This window comes from Mus musculus, chromosome 16, assembly GCF_000001635.26.
Source record: "Mus musculus strain C57BL/6J chromosome 16, GRCm38.p6 C57BL/6J".
In the NCBI taxonomy this organism is placed as follows: domain Eukaryota; kingdom Metazoa; phylum Chordata; class Mammalia; order Rodentia; family Muridae; genus Mus; species Mus musculus.
The window spans coordinates 31,851,772-31,874,985 of NC_000082.6; the positions used below are offsets into that span (position 1 = coordinate 31,851,772).

The window sequence follows — 23,214 nt, forward strand, 5'->3', positions numbered from 1 at the left end:
TCATGTAGTAGACAATTCTATTTCTACTTTTTAGGTGTAATTATTCTATTGAAGTTTCTTAAGTTGTAAGAAAAATCATTACAGGGCTGGTGAGATGGCTCAGCGGGTAAGAGCACCTGACTGCTCTTCCAAAGGTCCGGAGTTCAAATCCCAGCAACCACATGGTGGCTCACAACCATCTGTAACAAGATCTGACGCCCTCTTCTGGAATGTCTGAAGACAGCTACAGTGTACTTACATATAATAAATAAATAAATCTTTAAAAAAAAAAAAAAAAGAAAAAGAAAAATCATTACAAATTCCTGTTTTATCCCCTGACAGTTTCATCATCATCATTATTATTATTATTATTATTTTATTCATTATTTTCTGTTAATTTTTTGTTTTTCTTTCTTTTTTTAAAAGATTTGTTTATTTTATATATATGAGTACACCATTGCTTTCTTCAAACACACCAGAAGAGGATATCAGATTCCATTACAGGTGGTTATGAGCCACCATGTGGTTGCTAGGAATTGAACTCAGGACCTCTGGAAGAGCAGTCAGTGCTCTTAACCGCTGAGCCATCTCTCCAGCCCCCTGGTAGTTTCATACATAGATACATTTTAGTTATTTTCACCCCATCATCCTCTCTGATCCTACTGAGCCCTTTTTCCTTCCTACAAATCTCTCCTTCATAGTCTCTTGTTTCCTTTTTACAGCACACTGACTTGATTAGGGTTTCTTGAGCATGGGTGGGGAGGAGTCATTTGGTGGCAACTTAGAATGTCCTTGAAGAAAATGGCTTTCCTTCCCCTAATTCTATTTTTGAATTTTTAAGTGCTTTATTTAAAATATAAACTGTGATTAAGAAACGTCTGCAAGTTAAGCCTGGGAAGCAAAGTGCTTTTCTCACATGCGTGGGGACCTGATGTTTAAGAGGAAATAAGGACAAACAAACCACCTCACAAAATGGCATGTGCCTGTAACCCTAGTCCTTAGGAGTAATGAATAGGGGAATTTGTCAGACTTGGCTGGACTTAACCAGTCAGCTCCAGGTTTAGTGAAAAATAAGATGGGAGCTAGCAGAAAAGATGCTGTGCACATGTGCACACACACACACATATACACACAGTTTTTTTAGAGAATTACATCTTTTTTTTCTGCAGGTTAAAATCAACAGGTTTATTTCTCGCTCTCATGAGGTCCAGCAGGGCTGTCGATTTCCAAAACAGGCGCCGCTGACCTTAGCCTCAAACACTGTCCCCCTGAAATGTTGCTCTTCTCTCTCCCTAACAGAAAACAGGGCTTCCCTCTGTCCTTAAAGTTTTCCTTTTCTTTTTACCTGAATAAAATTTTCGCTTTTTTTCTTCAAGGAAGATATTTATTGAGAGATGAGTGAATGCCTGTTACTTACGAATGATCAAGTTATAAAATGGGGCCACTTTTGACCAGACAAGAGTTAGGCGGCTTTTTACTAATATTTGTTGGGGGCGTTGTTTTGTTTTGCAAAGTAATCTTTTTTCAAAGGGGAGTTGCTAAGGACCACTGATGAATTAGAACGTAGTCTCACTCAGCGTCTCCAGTCCCCTTGGGTTGTCATGACAGCTTTGGATGGCTTCTGAAACATAGGTTTAAGAGGAAGACAGCCTGGTAAAACCTGACCTATTTGTAAATCACAAAAGCACCTTTCCCTCAGGCTCTGCTCAAATGGAGCTTGTCCCCTTAGCTACCAAATCTATTTTCTCTTTTGGGATTTTATGTGTATGTTTGGACTAATACAAGATTACATTGTATCTATGCCATGCTCTACCTGTTTTTTGACTGAGAATTTTGTTCATAAACTACATTGGAAACAAGCCATTTTCCTTTACTACAGGTATTTTCTTGTGACAGTTTATGTTAATTTAGTTGAAAATTAAACTTTCTTTATACAAAATCTAAAATGCTTTGTAAAAAATTCTGTGAGTATATTTGGTTTATATCTCAACATTTATAATACCACCTTGTTTAATTTTGATAGTTTGCTTTTATCAGCTTTTAAGTTCATGACACTGGTTTTTTTTTTATTTTCATTTTCCTTCAATTTCAGAGCACGTAACTTCTAATGCCAGCGATAGTGAAAGTAGTTACCGTAAGTGTTGCATGTTACTTGTTCTTTTGTTAAAAAGTTAAAAAGTATAAATATTCCTGGGTGATATGCTCTAAAAACTAACAGATTCCTAAGATTGTTAACCAGGAGGAGCCAAGTACAATAGACTTGAGAAGGGTAACCACCTGAAGGTTGAGTATCTCTAACCCAAAGCCCACAGTGTATAGCTAGCAACAATGTGATGGTGTAAAGGTTTTAGATCTTAGAACATTTAGTGTTTCAGTTCAGAGTTGCTCAGCCAGGTGTGGCTGTGTAGATATTTTGAAATGTATTAAACTCTAAATATGAAACATTTTTGCTGTAAGCATTTTGGCTAAGAGGGCCTCAAATTCCACATACAGAAAGGTTAATTTCAAGGTTTTAATGAAAATAAACCCATTTACCAACTTATTTGTGTATACTATACTTAGTATGTGGATTTGTGTGCGCCTTATAAAAAGTAAGTATCTGTAGAGGAATAAACGTGTATTTTCCTATTTTCTTTAGTAGTTTTGTTTTCTAACATAAGCACTAAAAGGATATTTGTTAGTGATGCTAAGTCATTATTAGTTCATTTTCTTTTTATTCTATGCAACCATTGCAAAAAAGCAATACTGTTTATTCCCTTGATGTTTAGTGTTATGTTCTTCATATTAATTAAGCTATACAAAATAGGATGTGGAAAGAGGGGAGATATGTGAATATCAATTATAGCAACTTAAAAATTAAAACTGTTTTTTTAACTCTTTTTACTGCTGTCTAAAATGAAAGTAATCTTGATTACAGATGAATATGGCTGCTCAAAAGGTTAATAATTCTGTTACAAGTCCCAGATATTTCATGTTGGCAATATATACTTTCAACCCTCATTCACTTGTTGCATATTTTCTCTACATGATAGCTATGTGATTTGAGGAAGAAAAATGGGAAAATAATTTCTTTCATTTCAGCATTTTATTTGCTTATAACCAGAATCCACTCTAGATAGTTGGGTGTTGGTCTAGACTACAAAGAGGTCATGAAAGTATATACTGTCTTCTCTCACCGTTTGCATGAGTTATTAAGTTTTGGGATATCCAACTGCATGTTTTTACAGTATGTAAACCATATTTTATATCTGTAATTTTTGTTTTGTTTTGTTCTTTGAGACACTAAGTGTAGCGTTGGTTGTCCTGGAACTCTACATAGACCAGGCTGGTCTCAAACTCACAGAGATTTAACCTACCTCTGCCTCCCAAGTGCTAGGATTAGAGGCGTGTGCCTAGATATGCTACTAATTTAAACAAACAAACAAAACCAAAAAAGCAGCTCATGAAGTATTTGTTTTGTGCTACTACAACAGTGAGATTGGAAGCAAGCACACACAGTGTCCAGCAAGTACAGATGTGTGAGCCACTCTTACAGATTTAGCACCAGCATCTGCACATGCGTAGTGATGTGCACGAATCATGACCCAGTCACAGGGCAGTAGAGTTGTTACAGAATCTTGATAAAGAGAATATTTTCCAAATACCTTATCAGTTTTCATTGCTTTCATTCAGTCACTGAATATTTTCTATAGTACATGTTAAAAGTAGTTTCAGGGGCTGGTGAGATGGCTCAGCAGGTAAGAGCACCCGACTGCTCTTCCAAAGGTCCTGAGTTCAAATCCCAGCAACCACATGGTGGCTCACAACCATCCGTAATGAGATCTGACTCCCTCTTCTGGTGTGTCTGAAGACAGCTACAGTGTACTTACATATAATAAATAAATAAATCAAAAAAAAAGTAGTTTGAGTTATTTTCGTGGTATTCAGATATAGTTGATAGGGTTTTTCTTCCATTCATAATATTTCCAAAGTTCCTTTAACTTCTGAAGTGTTTTTGTGATCAAAACAAGATTATAAATAAATATAGCTTTAACTAAATATATACTCAGTTGGAACAAAAACAGTATCTTTAGCAACTTACTGGGTTTTTCTGATTTCGGGTTTTTTGGGTTGTTTGTTTGTTTGTTTGTTTGCTTGTTTGTTTAAGCAGAGTCTCACTTCATGGTTCAGGCCAACCTCAAAATGCCAATCCTCCTGCCTGAGACTCAAATGCTGGAATTTGGAATTATAGGCAAGCAGTCCCACATCCAGCCCTAGTACATATTTATACTAAATATCCTACATCCCAAATGAAGGGGTGTTTGTTGGTTTTTGCTATTGGGAGGCAGCTTTGTTGTTTGTTTTTTTATAGTCTAGCGATCAAATTTGGGCAGCTTGCCAGTAAGTTAAATCTCCAACCAGAAATGAAGATTTTAATGGATTTGATTATGTATAAATAAGCACATAATAATTAACTTATGAAAAATAGTGCATTTGTCTTATATATTAGATTTACCTTCATGATTTAATAATTTCCCCTTTTATTCTGAGGCTTGCCTTGGATATTCATGCCATAAGTACCTTTTTGTACATCATGTTTGTTTCCCAGAAAGTCCACACGTAAGGAGTTAGATGGGTGATGTGGAATAGGGTTTCATTGGCATTAGCTATCTTTACAGATTTTCTTATCCTTGCTTTAACTTTCCAATAGGTGGTCAAGAAGAATATGTTTTATCTTATGAGCCAGTGAATCAACAAGAAGGTTTGTGGAGTTTGTTGATGTTTTATAGCCTTATTTAAAAGTATATTTTGAGCTGGAGAGATGGCTCAGTGGTTAAGAGCACTGACTGCTCTTCCGGTAGTCCTGAATTCAATTCCCAGCAGCCACATGGTGACTTACAGCCATCTGTAATGGGATCCAATGCCCTCTTTTGATGTGTGTGTGAAGACAGCGATAGTGTGTTCATATAAATAAAAATAAATATATCTTTTTTTTAAAAAAGCATATTTCAGGGCCAATGAGATGGCTCTGTGAATAAGAGTGCTCGCTGCCAAACCTGAGGACTTCAGTTCAGACCCCAGGAATGACAGGGTAGGAAGAGGAAGAGAGCCAACTCCCACCAGTTATCCTCTGACCTCCACACATACACACCGTGTCACACACACAGAAAAATTAATTATAATAAGTAGATTCATGTAAAATAAATATGCTTAGTTTGAAAAATCAGACTATTAGATGCAAAAATATTACATCAGAATTTTGCTCTTTTTAACTATATATGTAGACAATTCTATATGAATATTAAACTCATAAAATATTAGAATCAAGTCATTTTATGTTGGCTGGTTTATTGGTATTGTGTCCCTAAGCTCACTGTATCTACCTTTCCATCCCTCTGACCACAGTACAGGTCTGATTCTTACCAGTGATCTTCCTCCTTCAGCATGACCCACTGTGCGCTCGCTAGCTCATCTTTCTAGATCACAGTGCCATCGTATCACTTCCTATACCCAGTGGTTTCTGTCTCCTTTCCTCTTTCTTGTTTTTATCTTCAAAAACCATCGATACAGCACCATACTTTGTTTTTTGTTATAATGAAGTGTTAGCAATCTATTACAATGTCTTAAGATGCTGAATATAACTTGACTTCCAAGATTTTAATAAGGATTTGTTTACAAAGTAGTACTTAGTTGAGAACATAATATAAAGAAAGAATGAAGAAGAAATTCTTCATAATAGTTCAGAATGGTTTTGTTCTCTGCTGAAATACACTGTTTGTTAAGTGTTTATTCTTTTTAATACGTTTATTTTTGTAGTTAATTATACCCGACCAGTCATCATATTAGGACCTATGAAAGACAGAGTAAATGATGACTTAATCTCAGAATTTCCTGACAAATTTGGATCCTGTGTCCCTCGTGAGTAACCCACATTAAAACCTATGTAACATTTTCTGTCACTGTGTTTGGTAGAAGTAAATGTAACTGCTTTAAAGACTATAGTTAATTATTTTATTAATTATTCTTCCTTCCTCAATATTATTTTCTTTTTTAGATTTAAAAGTGTTATGTTAAACCTTTTAAAAGGAATGAATTAAGTAGAAGATGTATTTATTCTGTTTTTAAATATTAAACACTTCCCCAAGTTCTTTTTTATTGAAGATACAACTAGACCGAAGCGTGACTATGAGGTGGATGGACGAGATTATCATTTTGTGACTTCAAGGGAACAGATGGAAAAGGATATTCAGGAGCATAAGTTCATTGAAGCCGGCCAGTATAACAACCATCTGTATGGGACGAGCGTGCAGTCCGTGCGAGCAGTGGCAGAGAAGGTAATCACCAGGCCACTCAGCGTAGAGTGTCTAATAAAGGCGACTTGACTTTATTTGCATTGAGAAAAATAATACAGCTTACATAGCCTTGGTAGCTTATTAACATTACTGCTTTAGTTGAATAAATATTAGATTTTCAGTGAATTAGAAAAGTTCATCTAAGAACAGGTTGTCAAGTCTGAGAATGTGATGGTCATGTTCATCTGTAAAATGTGGGACGGTTTTCCTAAGGCTTTGTCCTGGCTAAGTCACCAGTGTCCCTGAGAAACGTGAATTCCCAGGAAGGTCTTTGGAACTTGAACTTTACTCGACCACTACTCAAAGTGGAAGTCTTATTCCAAATAGTTTCTTGTATTGGTGCAGGTGTCTCTCTTATGTTGGGATCCATCCCAGGAGCAACTTATAAAGGCAAACACCATTAAAGCTCATACACAGGCGCAGGAAGGGCTGCTGGTGGTTGGTTCAAGTCCAGGCTTGCTGTGGGTAACTATATGAAACAGTTATACTGACTTTTATCATGACTGGGCACAGAACATAACAGAATATGTAATCAGTTGTGGCATTAGAAAGTTTTCCAGTAACACCAGAAACATATCAGAAAGTTTCCTTATAATGGCAGGCTATCCAGGTAACTGCTACCTAGGCCTTAACATTTTACCAAGGTCCCAACAAATATAGCTTAAATATCAGACATCCCTGAATTCCCAACAGACCTTTTTTTAGAAATTTATATCATAATTATAAGCTACATGTAAAAAATTCTAGAATAGTGCTCTAGTTTATTTCTGTCGTTGTGATAAAAGCTCCCTGATCAAAGCATCTTAGAGGTTTATTTAGCTTATAATTCCAGTGATCCTTTCACTGATGGGAATTCAGAGTGGCAAGAACTCGAAACAACTACTGACAGCATGTCCACAGTCAAGACCTTTGCTTCCTGCTGCCTTTCTTTTCTCTCATACACTTCAGGGCCCAGTCTGTAAAACTGTGCCACCCACATTTAACAGTCCAGACAACCCCTCCATAGCCATGCCCACAGGCAAACCTGATTTCCTCAGCTGAGGTTCCTCCTTCAAGTGATTCCAAGTTTTGGCAATGACATTTAAAACCATCACAAATAGCTAGACAGTTTTGTAAAATAGCAAAGTTGAGAGACTCATACTACTTAATTTTGATCCTATAATAATAATAATAATAATAATAATAATAATATCATCTCAATATGAAAAGAGTCATATAGATCAAAGGGGCTGCACATTGAAGTATTCTGAAATAAGCCTAGATTGGTGGTGCACACATGCAATTTCAACTACTCAGGATCGATTGAACTCAAGAGATAAAGGCCAGTCCTTTCAACATATCAAGACTGTCTCAATCAAGGAAAAAAAAAAAAAAAAAAATATATATATATATAAAACCTGTAATAGACCTATACACGTGGTCATAAAAGAAGGTCAGAAAAGAAGGAATTCCGTGAAGTGGTAGATAGCATTTGAACATGCAGTGCCAGAACAATTAAGTAGCTCCCATTCTTGCTATTTACAAATCTAACCAAAGAATAAGCCAGAGGTCTAAATTCTAAAACTGTACACTTGTGAGAAAAAGCAGAAGGAGAGGCCAGTGTGATGGCTCAGCAGTTAGGAGTGTTTGCTGGTTGCTCTTGTGAGGTCCTGAGTTCAGTTCCCAGCACATCTGACAGCTCACATCCTCCTGTAACTCCAGTTTCAGAAAATCTGATGCCTTCTTCTGACCCGTAAGGGCAGTAGGCACACATGGTGCACATACATACATGCTACATACATACATGCAGGCACTCATACATAAAATAAAATAGAAATAAGTAATTTATCAAAAGAAATCTTGACCCTAACTTAGACAAAGATATGTTGAATGCATAGTCCACAGAAGAAAAAGATGATAGATTGGAGTTCATCAAAATAAAAACCCTACTCCTGCAAAACACCAATCAGAAAGAACTGTTGACAGCAGCTGGTAAATACCATCCTCCACCAAGCAGTTCACGTCTAGGACTTTTCCAAACACACAATCCAGTAATATGAAAAATGCATTTGCAAAGAAGTTGCCGCTGTGGCCTTAATCAAAGTATGAGATATTGTAAACTATTCAATGCCAAGACAAAGTAATTGAAAATCAGAAATTCCCATGAATTGGAGTTCTTTACAGTTAATAAATGACAGTGAAATATCTATGAATTGATTTGCAACATGCAGAGGATCTATGACTTAATATTTTAAAAGGAGAAATAAGAAAACACATCCACTCGGTTGTATGTGTAAACACAGGAACTGATCAGAACCTGATGAGAGACTAATTACTAACAAAGGGAAAGTAGGAAGGACAGGAAAGTGGAAGACAGATCAAAGAATGGAAAATTTGATTGTCAAAGTAAGTTAATAGCTGATTATAAAACACAGTGCTACATAAAAATCAAGTAGTCTCTGAAGGCATAAGCAAGCACATGGATAAAGAGGTGGAGGAGAAGCCTTACCCTGCATGCACTGCCTGCTGCTGATCAAGGCCAAGACATGACAGGGTTGGGAAATCATTTTTGATAATCTCATGGTAATAATTATTTTAGGGAAGAACATTAAGAGATGATTAAAATTATATCTTAAAATAATCACAGTAAGCGACATTTGTGAGAAACAAGATTATTTACATTCCAGGAGAGTATCTACCCTGAAAATAGTTAAAAAGGCAAAAGATAATTTTATAATGGAGAACTTTTAAACAGACAGAAGTAAGGCCTAGCCTATGAAATGCTCCAAGATTGCCAAGATCAGGGCTAGAGAGAGCCAGCTCACAGGATAAAGCGCAGTGCTTTTGGTTAGAATGGGACCTGTGTCCCCATCTCCAGTACTCATGTAAAAGCCAGGCGGGTGGGGGTTGAGCAGGGTGGACACGGCCAAGTCCCCATAAAAAGTGATCCGGGTTCAGTAAGCAAGCTTATCCTAAAAAGCAAGTAAGGTTGAGTGGGGTGGGGGGTGGAGGTGGGCACCCCTTTAATCCCTGTACTCAGATCCCTGATGGGTCTCTGTGAGTTGAAGCCCATCCTGATCTACAGAGCGAGTTCCAGGACAGCCAAGGCTACACAGAGAAACCCTGTCTCAAAAAATAAGGTAGAGAGCAAAAACACTGGACTTTGGCCTCTGCCCTCTACATTCACATGCTCAATATATGCATACCCAACACAACAGTAAACTACCAAGACCTAGAATCAAGGGCTGAGCTGTCCAGCTGCTGCCAGTTAGACATTGTCAGTAAAACATACACGTCCTGGATGGTAACTTGAGCCAGCAACTCTTGATTGCTAGTTCAGTAAGGAGCATTAGATGACCAGCTAGAATTATACTGTGATTATCTTTGGGTAATATAGACCAAAGGAATATTATTTCTGCCGTTTACAATAAAACTAATACATATATGTAAGGAGTGAAGCCAGCATGTTAGTTTTCTGTCACTGTGATTGAAGGAGAACAGGGAAGGATTTATTTTAGCTCATGGTCTCAGAGGTTTCAGTCCATAGTGGAGAAGCAGAGAGGAGGAGAGAGCAGAACTATACAGAAGCTGGGCGTGGTGGTGCACGCCTTTAATCCCAGCACTCGGTAGGCAGAGGCAGGCAGATTTCTGAGTTCGAGGACAGCCAGGGCTACACAGAGAAATCCTGTCTCGAAAAACCAAAAACAAAAACAAAAAAAAAAAAAAAAGAAGAAGAGGAAGAAAAGAAAAGAAATATGCAGAAATCCCTTTAGAGTCGTATTTCCAATGAGCTACTTCCTCCAATGAGGTATCACTTCCATTGAGCTAACGTATTAATTACATCCTTAGTCTAAATTGAGTATCTTTTTTTTTGTTGTTTTTTGGGGGTTTTGTTTTGTTTTGTTTGTTTTATTTTGTTTTGTTTTTGTTTTTTTGTTTTTGTTTTCTAAGGGTTTCTCTGTGTAGCCCTGGCTGTCCTGGAACTCACTTTGTAGACCAGGATGGCCTTGAACTCAGAAATCCGCCTGCCTCTGCCTCCTGAGTACTGGAATTAAAGGCATGCGCCACCACGCCCAGATGAGTATCATTTCTTAATATACACTCTAGTCTTTAAATTGCAAGGTATTTGTGAAACCAAGGACCTGATTTTAAATATTCCAATAAAATTTATTTAGTTCTCATAATATAATTTTCTGTGTAACTTGGAAATACACAGCTATAATAAAACACAAATGACCTTTTGTGTCAGTGGATTTGTCAAAAAAGTTATATAAAACCAGAATTGGGTTTTGCAAATTGCAGTTTATGGTATCTTCCAGCCCCCAATAAAGTAAGGATTGGAAGCATGGAATAGTGGTACTGAGGACCTAGAAGATGGCTCGGTGCTTAAGAGTATATACCGCTCTCAGCAAAGAGCCACATCAGGGAGCCCACAGTTGCCCCCGTGTCCTCTTCTGCTCTCCTTGGACACTCAAAGCCATGTACATAAATAAAAGTACATTTTAAAGAATAGCGGGGGGCTGGCGAGATGGCTCAGTGGTTAAGAGTGCCAACTGCTCTTCCAAAGGTCCTGAGTTCAAATCCCAGCAACCACATGGTGGCTCACAACCATCTGTAACGAAATCTGATGCCCTCTTCTGGAGTATCTGAGGACAGCTACAGTGTACATTACATGTAATAAATAAATAAATATTAAAAAAAAAGAATAGCAGTCGTGAGGCTCTGCAGGTTTACTGAGGAGAAGGCATGCCACACTCCATGTGTCTTTTCACCTTCTGCTGGTCATGCCATTTTATGAATGAAATTTCATTAGTGCCCTTTTGATTTATTTGTATATTTTAACCTATATGAATATATGTGTGTGTATGTGTGGGTCTGTACATTGAGTATGTAGAGGTGCCCATTGGGGTCAGAAGAGGGTGTTGGATCCCCTGAAGCCATAATGACCAATAGCTGGTGGCTACCCAGCATGGGGGCTGTGAACTCAAATCCTCTGCAAGAGGAATGCACACTTTAACTGCTGAGCCATCTCTCCACCCACTTAAAAGTTGTTGGTCTCTAAAAACTAGGGATATGAGACTTATTTGTCTTCTTTATTGTTTCTATTTTAGGGCAAACATTGTATCCTTGATGTGTCTGGAAATGCCATAAAGAGGTTGCAGATTGCACAGCTTTATCCAATATCTATTTTTATTAAACCCAAATCCATGGAAAATATCATGTAAGTGTAAATGTTTTGAGTATTCTCTTTAAATGCAGATCAGCCAGTCTTGAGTTACTTTTTTGTCTTCATTCTCTCCATCTATAAAATGAAGATAGTAGTATTTATACGTATCCTATAACATCATCATCGCCCTCCCCATCATCATCATACTATTGAATGGGCAGTGTGGCTATGTGGTAACCATTAAAAAAATAAACAGATGGTGGCTCTCTGGCTGACAAGATTCAAGATGGCTCCATTAAGGCATTTGCTACTGCCACCAAGCCTGAAGACCTGAGTTCAATATCTAGGATCCACACAGCAAAAGAGGACTCCTGCAAGCTGGTAGTTGACCCCGTGTGTGCGCGCGTGCGCACGCACGCACGCACACATACACATTTGCATACATGAATGTATTTTTTCTTAGTAAAATTAAGTAAAAAAGAAAAGAAAGTGCAAATAAAAACAACAGGTAGAACAAAAATATAGTCTCAATGAGTCTAAATATCCTGTTCATTAAAACCCAGAAACCCACTAAGTACTGTTCTCAACATATGCAGGATACATACTGATTTCAAACACGTGACAGTGACCAAACTGTCTGCTGGAGTACAATTTTCAAATAACTGAAAACAAACATCCTCTGACCACAGCAAAATTAAACTGGAAAGTAATAATAAAAATGTGACTCAAACGGTTACATATTAGAAACTGAGCATTATACTTCTGAATAGGTTTTTTAAAAATCACAGAAAAATTAATAATGTTTGGAAGTACGTATAAAGGCTGGCAGGCGTAATGTCATGTATTTGGTGAAGGAAGTTACACAGCCTGTAAACATGGCGTGTTGCCAGACCCCCAATCTCAGGGCTGAGGAACTTAGGAGGCCTGCTGCAACTAGAGTCAGAAAAGCATAAACAAGGAGAGAAGTTGGAAGTCAACCATAAATTCAGAGAAGCCAGAAGAGAAATCAGTGTACTATCAAATCAGCATAGAATGGGGATCAGTGGGAAGATGGTCTGAAAATACGATAAACAGTAAGAATGACCAAGAAACAAAGTCCAGCATTTTCATATTAACACCAGAATGGAAAAGGCTGACCAGTATACATCAGTGATCATTATAGTTTGACACATGTGACCCAGTAGAAATTAGGTCTTGGTCAGAGCACACTCTCAGTATGGCACTGGCTTTAAACAACTGAAAGCCATAATGTCATGATGTTACTAACTGCGCATCAGAAGGGTGAAAGTGAAAAAAGGCAGCACGTCTTAGATAGGCATCCAGAGCGTCTGAAACAACTCAGTCTTCAAGTGTAACTTGGCGAATCTACATTGCTTACTTTACAGTAGCCTCAAAGATTGACGCATGCAAAATTTATGATTAGCCCAGAACGCTCCGTCCTAGATACAACAAATGCTTGCTTATATTTAGCTTACTTTCTTGATAGCAAAAGTGCTGTTCAAATAGCCACCACCTAGAAACTACCTAAATGCTGGCACCACCACCAGCCAGATACATCAATAACAACGTTTTCACAATGAAACAGTCTGCAAGAATAGTCATGAGCAGTCTCCAGCTATGTACAAACACATAAGAGTCATATAATTTGAATAAAAGATCTCAGAAGTACACACACCGTACAGTTCAGGTTTGACTATTGCTTTCAGAAACCAAATGGAACCTAGCCATGAGGATGCTCTGAGTCCCAGAGCACTGGAGCTGCTCTGTTAGACCTGAGTGCTGCGTGCACAGGTGTGTGACAGTGTGTCAAGCTGTACATGTAAGTCACCACACTTGCATGTTTTTAAAGTTACACCACAAAAAAAAACATTAACTAGAAAAGGACAAAGGAAAGAAAAGCTTGCATAATGACCACAAGCAAGAGTTTTTCTCTAGAATATAAGGCAGATTTAATATTTAAAAATCTGTCGGGAGGCTAAAGGTCCAGAGCAGGGCACTTGTCCAGCATAAAGGAAGGGTGTAGGAGTTACATAGGCTGGACTACCATCAAAGAGAATCTCCAAATAATGAGCACACCAGTAACCGACCCACTTACACAGTGGCTTCACTGCCAAGATCTATCTATCTACTCAACCTATTTTGGAACTTCGAAGTCTTTTGAAGCCATACAGCTTCCTGGGGTTGGTTTAAAAGGTTAATTTCAGCTCTCAGCATGATGTCAACTCCCTTTTTTTTTTTTTTTTTTTTTTTTTTTTTTAGCCCTATAGCAAGCAGTTTGTGTACAATTTCTAAGATGCCGCAAAGAAATTGGCAAGGTTTTGCAAGCCCCAGTGCCTTTCCCCAGACCTGCCCCACCTCCTTGACTTTGCCCTTTTTTTACTTTGGTAGCCAGTGCAGGACATTTGAAAGTGTCACATGTATGGATAGAATTTATAGATAATTCATATGTGAGCGTGGAAAGATACAGTCTCAGAAAATACCTGAGTAAAATCTTCAGCTTATATCAAGCTGCCTCAGCACAGAAATGCTCTACAATAAAAAATAATTAAATTTTAAATAAAACAGCAAAGATCTCTACAGTTGCTGAATCTTAAGAATCCAAAGTGAAGTTTTAACAAAACAAACAAAAGAACAAAGAAACAGCAAAGAATGGTTCATTCAAAGGTAAAAATCAGTCCCTGGACGGATCAGATGTCAGACTCACTTCAGACTGTAAAACCACTTTAGAATGATTTGTTGTTTTTAAGTAAAAAATATCAGGTTTCCATATAACATTCTCATGTATTTATATCATATATATTCAGTGCTCATACTCATCTCTGTTGTCCCCTCTTCCTCCCTCCTTTCTGTCCTTATGTTATTTAATGTTTCTAACACCCCAAAGATACATAAAAGAACTAAAAGGCAAGATCAAAGTCAAGAAAAGTATATCTGAACAAGTTGGAATTATCAATAAAGAGAAAACTTGACGTTCTGGAGGACTAGCAATGGCTCAGCCCTAAGAGCACAGGATCCAAGTCAGGTTCCTCTAGGGAACCCATGCCCTCTTCTGCCCCTCACACACACTGCACTCAAGTACCCAGACCCAGACCACAACACAAAGACACATAATTAAAAATAAAAATAAACAATTACTGAAATAAATTTAGGGAGATTTAGAGACAAATTTGAACAGGCAGAAGACCCATCACACTTAAAGATAGGACAGTGGAAATCATCACATCTGAGGAACATTGGAGAATAATGAACAGAGCTTTCAAGGAACTGGGAGGTGGCACTGAGTAGGTCAACATGTGTTATGAATTTCAGAATGGGAGCAGGGACAGATTATTTGAAGAAACCTCCCAGGTTTTATTTAAAAGATATTGAGTAAAGTCCAAGCATAAGAAACGGAGGTGCCCTGACTGAGGCACGTTACTGTCAGACTGTTGGAAGATATCGGTGTACACAGTATGAGCAGTGACTCATCTCACATACAAGAGATCTTCCAGGAAGATTATCAGCAGAATCCTCATCAGAACCTTTGGGGGTCAGAAGGCATGATTGGTACATTAAAGGCACTGAAGAAATGAAGCCTGTGAATCCAGCACCCTATGCCCAGTGAGGATGAGGAAGAAACCCACTGCATAAGCCTGCTGGCATGGAGCCCATGCGGAGGAGGGGAGAGAGAAGCAACTCCACAGAGTTGTCCTCTGTCCTCTACTGAACACTGGTGTGTTTGCCCACGTGCCATGCACATACAGAATAATAATAAAAAAAATGTAAAAGGAAATGGAAGTATCCTCAGATTGACAAAAGCAGTTCATTGCCACTAGAGCTACCCTACAAGCAGTGCTCAGGAACCCTGAGGGTTGAGAAGGCACTGTGCCATAGCCAGGCAGAATGCAGAAGTAGCGAGAGCTTGCTCTCACAAGTTGGAAACAGACTTCTTCCCACAGGCCCATCATCCAGCTGCAGGAAGACTAAGCTTATGATTGGCTTGCTTCACACCTAGATGTCTGTGAAATAAATGCCACATGTATCACTTCATATGTTATAATAGCAATTGCTGAATTAAAACGTCCCACTGAGGATGTGGCTTTAGCCAACAATACTTTTTAAGATTGTGTCAGATGTCCTTTCTTGTGTTTTATCTGTTTGCAGGTTTTTTTCCTCTAGCCATCTAGTTCTAGCTAAGGTTTCCTCATGAGAGAAAGTTAAGCTTTTAATCTAAGTCTTCCTCCTTGTTCTTCTCTCTCACCCCACTCCACTTCACTGATGAGGAAACTAGGCCATTTCAGTGTCTCCCCAGTATACTTTCTGATTGGTTTTTTTTTAATGTGTGCATTAAATAAATTGGGATATAGATCTGTGAAGTGTGAAGTTCATATAGATCTTAATATGAAGTGCACAGGGAAACTAAGCTAGTGTAGAAAGTGCCACAGTCCTGTTGTCATTGAAGAGTCAGGCAGCAGGCCTAGTGACTGCATCTGTTCCCAGTGACAGCTATAGTTTGCGCAGACTTGAAGTACTCATTATTTTATACCTTATATGTCCTCTGTCATCTTTTTCCAAAGAATATTACAATATGGTAATCACCAATTTCTAAATGTATTTGCATAGGGAAATGAACAAGCGCCTAACAGAAGAGCAGGCCAGAAAAACATTTGAGAGAGCCATGAAGCTGGAGCAGGAGTTCACTGAGCATTTCACAGGTGGGAGCCTGGGAGGCCTGCGGGAGGAGGCCTGCTGTGTCCTCGTCTGCTAGGAGGAACTAGTTCTGTAGTTTCCAAAACAAACGTGTAAAATCTGTGCCTTTGTCCTATAGGAAGCTCAAAGGTTAGCCTTGCTGGTAATGGGGAATCTTAGACTGCAGTGTACCTAGTGTTGTGTGCATGGGATAATACTTGACCAGAGAGAAATAGGTTTGATTTCACTGCTTCATTGAAGGCTCTGACCTTCTCTTACCCTTTATAAATTCTTCCCATTCCTTCCAGGCTCACTAAGATAGAACTGACAGATTCCCTAGGCATTCAGAGTACATAGTGGGCTGTATACTGTGAATTGGTTACTGCAGTCATAGTAGTCCATCTGTGGCCACAGGTCCTGCCTGCTGTGTGGCTGTGTGTGTGTCTATTGTGAGGTCACTTGATATCTACTTTTGTTAATGTCATTACCATCTCTACACTAGATGCCCAGAAATTGTTCTTTTAGGGTCTTGGGGTTTCCAGTGCTGGAACATTAGTCTTTGCACACACTAAGCAAGCCCTGTCGCTGAGCTGTGGCCATAGCACATTTCCTCCTAAAAAAGAAATGTCTGTCCTTTGACCACCATTTCCTTATCCTGTTCTACTCCCCTCCACCAGTCTCTGGGAGCCATCACTGTGCTCCCTGCCTCTCAGAGTTCAGTTTAGAGTCTACAGGGAAATGAAGCCATGTCAGATTTATTTTTATGTGTCTGGTTTAATGTAGCTTAAGATCTTGTATATTTATTCATGTTGTCAGAAATGACCGGATTCCTTCTTATGGCTGGATAATGTTCTCATTATAGATATTTAGATATCCCTTATTTTCTCTGTTGGCAAGCAATTAGGAGGTTTTCATTGCTCTATCTATTGTGAATAATGAGGTTAACAGAGAATTGCAGGTGTTTCACTGACACGCTGATTCCTTTCCATTTGGATCTATACCCAGAAGTGAGATTGTTGGCTTAGACTCTCAGTGTGTTTTCTGTAGACTGGGTATAAGCAACAATTGTTTAGCCAGCAGCTGGGAGGACTGGGAATTCTTAGATGAGAAGGATGGCCTACAGTAGGGTGACAAGCACACAGAGAGCTAGCTGGAGAGACTAAGTGACCAACGGCCTCATTCTGGCAACAACAGCCCACCGCTGTAATAACAGCTTAGTCATGTGTAAAAGAGATAGGCTCTGTGTGCCACGGTGGCCCTGAACTCCTGGACTCAAGTGACCCCTCTACATTTGCTACCCAAGTAGCTGGGACCATATATACACACTATGCCTGACCTCATTTAAAATAATGATCATGGGGCTGGAGAGATGGCTCAGCAGTTAAGAGCACCGACTGCTTTTCTGGAGGTCCTGAGTTCAAATAAATCTTAAAAAAAAAAAAAAGAATATGTAAAATAATGATCACATGAGCTCCAGTAAGAAGCATAGCCATATGCTGAAGGGGGGAGGGGCATCTTTTTTTTTTTTTTCCACACTTAGAAGGAAACCATAAGAATATTAACATAGAACGGATTGGCTCACGCCTTTAATCCCAGCACTAGAGAGGCAGAGGCATGCTGATCTACAAGGCCAGCCTGGTCTACAGAGTGAGTTTCAGACAGCCAGGGCTACACAGAGAAACCTTGTGTGGGGCAGGAGGCATGCCTTTTACCTGGATTTCTCAGATGGTAACATTTTATCTCCAGAGCAACTGAGAGTAAGTTACAAACAGATGCCCTTTACTTCTAAATACTTCCACGTTTCAAAACGTCCTTTAAAGAGGATATTTGAGTGTTTGTTCATATCTCCCCATGGTGAGAGTACTGCTGATCCAACTCAGGAAATGTAACACGGGTAATGTCACCCTTCCATCCAGACTTTCTCCAGGAGTGGCACTTGTTAGATGACAAAAAACAGAAAGAAAAAAAATACTGGCAGGATCCACTCTAGGAACACATGTTGCACTGGACTTGTCACTGATCTCAACCCACCCCTGAGCCCTTACTTACTAGTCAGTCATTGGCAACCTTGACTTTTTTTTTTTTTTTTTTTTTTTTTTTTGGTGGGGAGGGGCTTCAGAGAGGGTTTCTCTGTGTAGCTCTGGCTGTCCTGGAACTCTTAGACCAGTCTGGCCTCAGCCTCACAGGGATCCCTGTGCTTCTGCCCCCAAGTGCTGAGATTAAAGGCGTGCACCACCATGCCCAGTTACTTACCTTGACATTCTTTAAGAATGAAGGCCAGCTCTCCTGTGGAATCGCCTTAGATTTGGGTTAGTTTGGGGCAGGCATGTCAGAGGAGTGGCATTGATTCTCTGTCATGCAGTGCTGTGGCAGCAGTGTGGACCATTCATTTAGTGGTGTTGGTTGTCACAGTGATGGCTAAGGTATCTTGGGCTTGGCCTCCATTCTTCCAACCCAGGGAGAACCATGACTGTTGTAGTAAGCAAAGTGTGTGTTTCCCAGTGTACTTCAGCAGCTGTCCTTCCTCAGAAGAATTCACTGCTTGCCACTGTGGGCCTGCCCTGTTAAGCGCTGTGACCCAGTCACAGAAACTGGCGTTTGCCAAATATCTGTCTTCACAGATATTAAAGGACACCTATATGTAGCTCAAAATGTGAACTTTCACATACTCATAAACATTATAAAACTTAAAACTTGATTACTCAAACATTCTTAGGTGCATAGAAGCTCTTTTCTTGTGCATAAATGTTCCTCCGTACAGGATCCTTAACCTCACTCGCCAACGTGGACAGTTTTACTTAGCATCTCCGTTTGGCATTTTACCCCAGACGTCTCAGGCGGCAGGAAACACGGTGATTTCCTCACACCCTCTCACACTTGTTGCTTCTCGGCCTCAGGAGTTTACAGACCTGCCTGGGTCTCCTGAGTGCTACCTCCTGGCTCCATGCTGAATCCTTTTTAGTTGTATTAACTAACCCTTGATCCTCACAGATATGGAGACTCTATCTAAATAATTAGTTCTTAGTCATTGTTACCATTTGTTGTTGTTTGTTGTGTTTTTTGAAAAAGGATCTCTCTGTGTAGCCCAGGCTGACCTAGAATTTATAATCCTCCTGCCTCTGCCTTTCAAGTTGTAAAATTACAAATATGCATCATGACACATGCTGTGTTATCTATCATTTTTTATTTACATATTATTTCAGGCAGGAAATAAGCTTTCTAATGTTGATTTTAATAGTTTCTAACACTAAGATACAGATTGAGTTCGATTTGGGCTAGTTTGGGGCAGGCATGTCAGAGAAGTGGCATGAAGTGTGTCATCTACATGACACTTCAGACTTCGGCAGAGTGCAGACAGACTCTGCTGGCTTTCCTCAGGGTCTATCTTGCCACTGCCACAGAAGTTTGGTGGGAACTCTGTAGTTCCCACAAAAGGAAATAAATATTTTGTATTAAAATAATAAAACTGAGCAGCTGAGGGGCCTAAATCAGAGATAGAGCATACAGTTAGCCTCCTCAGTCCCCCGCACCATCAGAGGGGTGAGTGAGCGGGCAAGTGGGAGAGCTATTCAAGCTCAGTGATCAGCGCACTAAACAAAGGATAGCGACAGTGCGCGTCTCGCTTGTGGTCCGCTGTGTGTTTTGTACAAATAGTAACACTAACTAAATGACAGTTGTTGTAAACAAGTAGTGCACTGCCATCTTCCACCTCAGCAGAAATGTTGATGGCAAAGGAGGACGACTAATGTGCTGTGCGCTGTGCTTTCTCTCCTTACAGCTATTGTCCAGGGAGACACGCTGGAGGACATTTACAACCAAGTGAAACAGATCATCGAAGAACAGTCTGGGCCTTACATCTGGGTCCCAGCGAAAGAAAAGCTATGAAGACGGATGTTGTTCTTTCTTTTTTCCATGGTCTCATCTCTTGCCCTGTTGTGGAGTCTGTCTTCGGTGTCCTCCACACTGACACAGATCCCCTCCTCATGGTCGGCAGTTGTGCCCGTTTTTTGACATCTGTGTCCCTTCATGTTGCATCATCTGTACTATTCTGTGTTACTCTTGGTTTCTGGCCACTTTTCAGAATGAAGATGAATGGCCTGACCAGCTATCTAGGGTTTGGGGAGATGCAAAATTGTAAAATTCCTTAATGTTTAAGGGAAAGTTAACTTTAAGAGATTTTCAGAAAAGCTTTATATACATTCTTTTCCAATTTCAGTACAAATGAAAGAAAAGTGGTTTTAATCAGTGATTTAGTGGACCTTGAGCAACTGTGCACGCTTCACTCTAATAGCATGGTTTGGCCAGTGTATTAGCTCTCAAGTTCTTTCCTCAATTGACTTCTGCTATTAAAGTAATGATTTCATTAAAAACAAATAAGAAAAATAGGGATTTATTTCAAAATTAATGTCTGAGTTAACTCATAATTTCAGGAGTTGTTTGTTATTCGTGGCAGGTCTTTATTGTGTGCCCTCCCATGGGACACGTGCCAGGACTAACCATGGAGGTGTGCAGCTCTGTGGGAAGTGAGTGGCTCTCGAGCCTTGTCCGTACACTGTGGTTACGGCTCTGTCGCGGTCAAAGAACTCACTTTACACACAGAACTGCAGACAAGAAAGGGTTTCGGTGGACTTGTAGCAATCATGGCAGTGGGAAGGAGTCCAATTCATAGCCTAAAATTTTAATGTATGCTTAGGGAGGGGTCAGATTTTAATGACTATTTTACCCACAATAACTGCCTATTTTGTTATAATAAAATATATATAAATATATATAAAACTTTCTTTAACTAAACTCTGTAACTATGGGAATTATTTTCTTTACATAGTTGCACACACAAACATATATATATATATTTAAAATATATTTTTCTTTTGCCACCTACTTCTAACTTTTTGTTTGGTTTTTAAATTAAATATTAATTGATGAGACTTACCGTCCTTAATCATGTGAACTGAAGACAAGTGTCCGGTGGCGGTGAGGAGAAACCTCTAGGAGATTAGGTTGTGAGTAGGCGCCAAGCCTGTTCTCCTCTTTCCTACAGAAGTTCCAGAAGGTTCCTAGGTTTCCTGTCAGTGTTGTGTTCTTGTCATGGAGTTTGATTTCGGTCCTCTGCCTTTCCTCCTAGTTCTCCTCATTTTATTAATAGACAGACAAACTCCATTTTTGCGACTCCCCGAGACACTTCATCTTGCGTAGCTGCGCTGAACTAGAATTGCACAGGTGTTAAGTAAACGACTTGAGAAAGGTTAGTGAGAGGCAGATGCCTTCAGAAGTCACTTTCTCTAGTCCATTATTAATATCATTTGGCTTCCCTTTGCTCTTTGGAACTGTTTATTCGATACGTGATTTTGGCAACTCTTTAAAATTTCCTAAATGAGTACTGGGTTGTAAAGAATTATCCATTCCATTTATGAGAAAGAGGAGAACAGCTAATAAACTTTATTGTAAAATCCATATGTTAAATGTGTCTTGAATTTTGGAAGTTTCTGTTTTTAATAAGCTGTCACTTACTGGGGTGGTTCGCCGCATTACATAACAAGTTAGATTTGCTATGTCATGAGCAGTGTATGTAGTTCTTACACTAAATGCCGTAAATTGCTGAAAAACAAACTCAGGAAGAAAAAGGAAAGAAGTTGTGATTTCCATAAACCACCTCACCTGCAGAGGGAAGCCCAGCCTAGCCACTCTGACATGTGGCCGGTGCCAAGCACTGAGGGAGCGGGAAAGGTGCCATTCGCATACGGAAAGTTGTGTTGGATTTCTTTCCAGATATCTTTAAGAGATTTTTTTAAGAAAATATATCTGTAATGTTTTCTAGATTCTTGCCTGAATATTAATAGTGTAACTACTAATTGCTGTATTATGTTAGGATTTTACAACAATTTTGAAGAAAGAACCAAGCCTCACTACCTAAGGCTTAAAATGGAATTGCCTGATAGGACGTGGCTGGAAGGTGGTGATGTGGAGTTCAGAACTGCTCCTCTCCAAATATGTATCTTTCTGGTAATTCTGTGCTGCCTCGTTGTTCAGCCACTGTTCAGTAAGGCACACTGGTATAAGCTGTCAATCCGTGTCTATGCAGATTACCACGCCTAGACTCACACAGTGGCTAGAAGTAAGTTGCTCCGTGGCTGCTGAATACATGTGGATTTCGCACTGTCACACGGCAGTGATGAGTGTCTTCAGACGCATGGAAGACTTCATCCCAAGTGGGTTATTTTGTCTGGGAGTTTCACGTATTCATACATACTCCATGTTTGGATCTGTTTCCTACTGTCCTTAAGTTGAGGGGAAATGACTTACTGTGTCTGTTCGCTTCCTGGTCTGCAGCTGCCTCAGGCTCCTGTGAATAGGAGAAGCCCCTCCAAGCCCCTGCTGAATACTGGAATCTCTTAACTCCAAGGATGATAGTTTGGGGATTTCATATTAAGCAAAATTTATTTTCTGACCTATTAGGGCCAACAACCTCCTAAGACTCCACCCTTTGTAATGTTACAGGTCATGAAATAGAAGCCTAGAAATCCTTTGTCCTACAGAGTTCTGCGCGTCAGCAAAGCAGGACCAGAGCCCCTTGCCTGCTGCCTCCTGACAACGGTTTTCTTACCATGTTGGCTCTTGTTGCTCCTATGGAAGATTGTCCTGTTCTCAGACATATGAATTACTGAAAGTAGAATAGTAAATGCCAAGAAGTTGAGAAGAATTCATAGCAGTCACTTATAGGACTGCCCGATTGTGTGGTCCACTGTTTCGGACAGCACCTCTCCTCCCTCCAGAGCTCTGCAGTGTAACATGAAAGGGACCGTATGTGGGCAGCTGGGTTTGAATGGCAGCCATCTACAGCGTAAGCCTGATGCTTGCTTTGTACTAACTAAAATGGAGAAACTTTGAGGATCAGTAAGCCCTGAGGTGTGCTAGGTCAGAATACACTTCTTTCCTTTTCCTGTGAGATCTGAAACCTAGAGTCACCCATGCTCTGTGCGTGGACCTGACCCGTGGAGCCGAGACGAAGCCTGGACACCCTGCAGGGCTCGGCATTGTCCACACTGCAGTCAGCTTCTCTTGCTGGACGTGTTTACGTCCTTGCTCCCG

The 23,214-nt window shown here is 39.7% G+C and overlaps 1 protein-coding gene across 32 annotated transcripts in view; it reads left to right on the forward strand.

The window, feature by feature from the left end:
• The window catches only part of Dlg1 (discs large MAGUK scaffold protein 1), a 209,914-nt gene extending 188,329 nt beyond the window's left edge, over nt 1-21,585 (forward strand). For 14 of the 32 annotated variants that reach the window (XM_006521761.4, XM_006521762.4, XM_006521765.4 and 11 more), the window contains 8 exons: nt 2,072-2,113; nt 2,882-2,917; nt 4,670-4,720; nt 5,776-5,877; nt 6,121-6,293; nt 11,402-11,511; nt 16,060-16,151; nt 19,904-21,579. In XM_006521761.4, coding sequence (XP_006521824.1) covers nt 2,072-2,113; nt 2,882-2,917; nt 4,670-4,720; nt 5,776-5,877; nt 6,121-6,293; nt 11,402-11,511; nt 16,060-16,151; nt 19,904-20,010 — 713 coding nt within the window. In that variant the 3' untranslated portion in view covers nt 20,011-21,579. Of the gene's footprint in view, nt 1-2,071; nt 2,114-2,881; nt 2,918-4,669; nt 4,721-5,775; nt 5,878-6,120; nt 6,294-11,401; nt 11,512-16,059; nt 16,152-19,903 lie in introns of those variants that run through there. The other 18 variants (XR_003951751.1, XR_003951752.1, XM_017316865.2 and 15 more) reach the window with 6 other exon arrangements.
• The last annotated feature ends 1,629 nt before the right edge of the window (nt 21,586-23,214 follow it).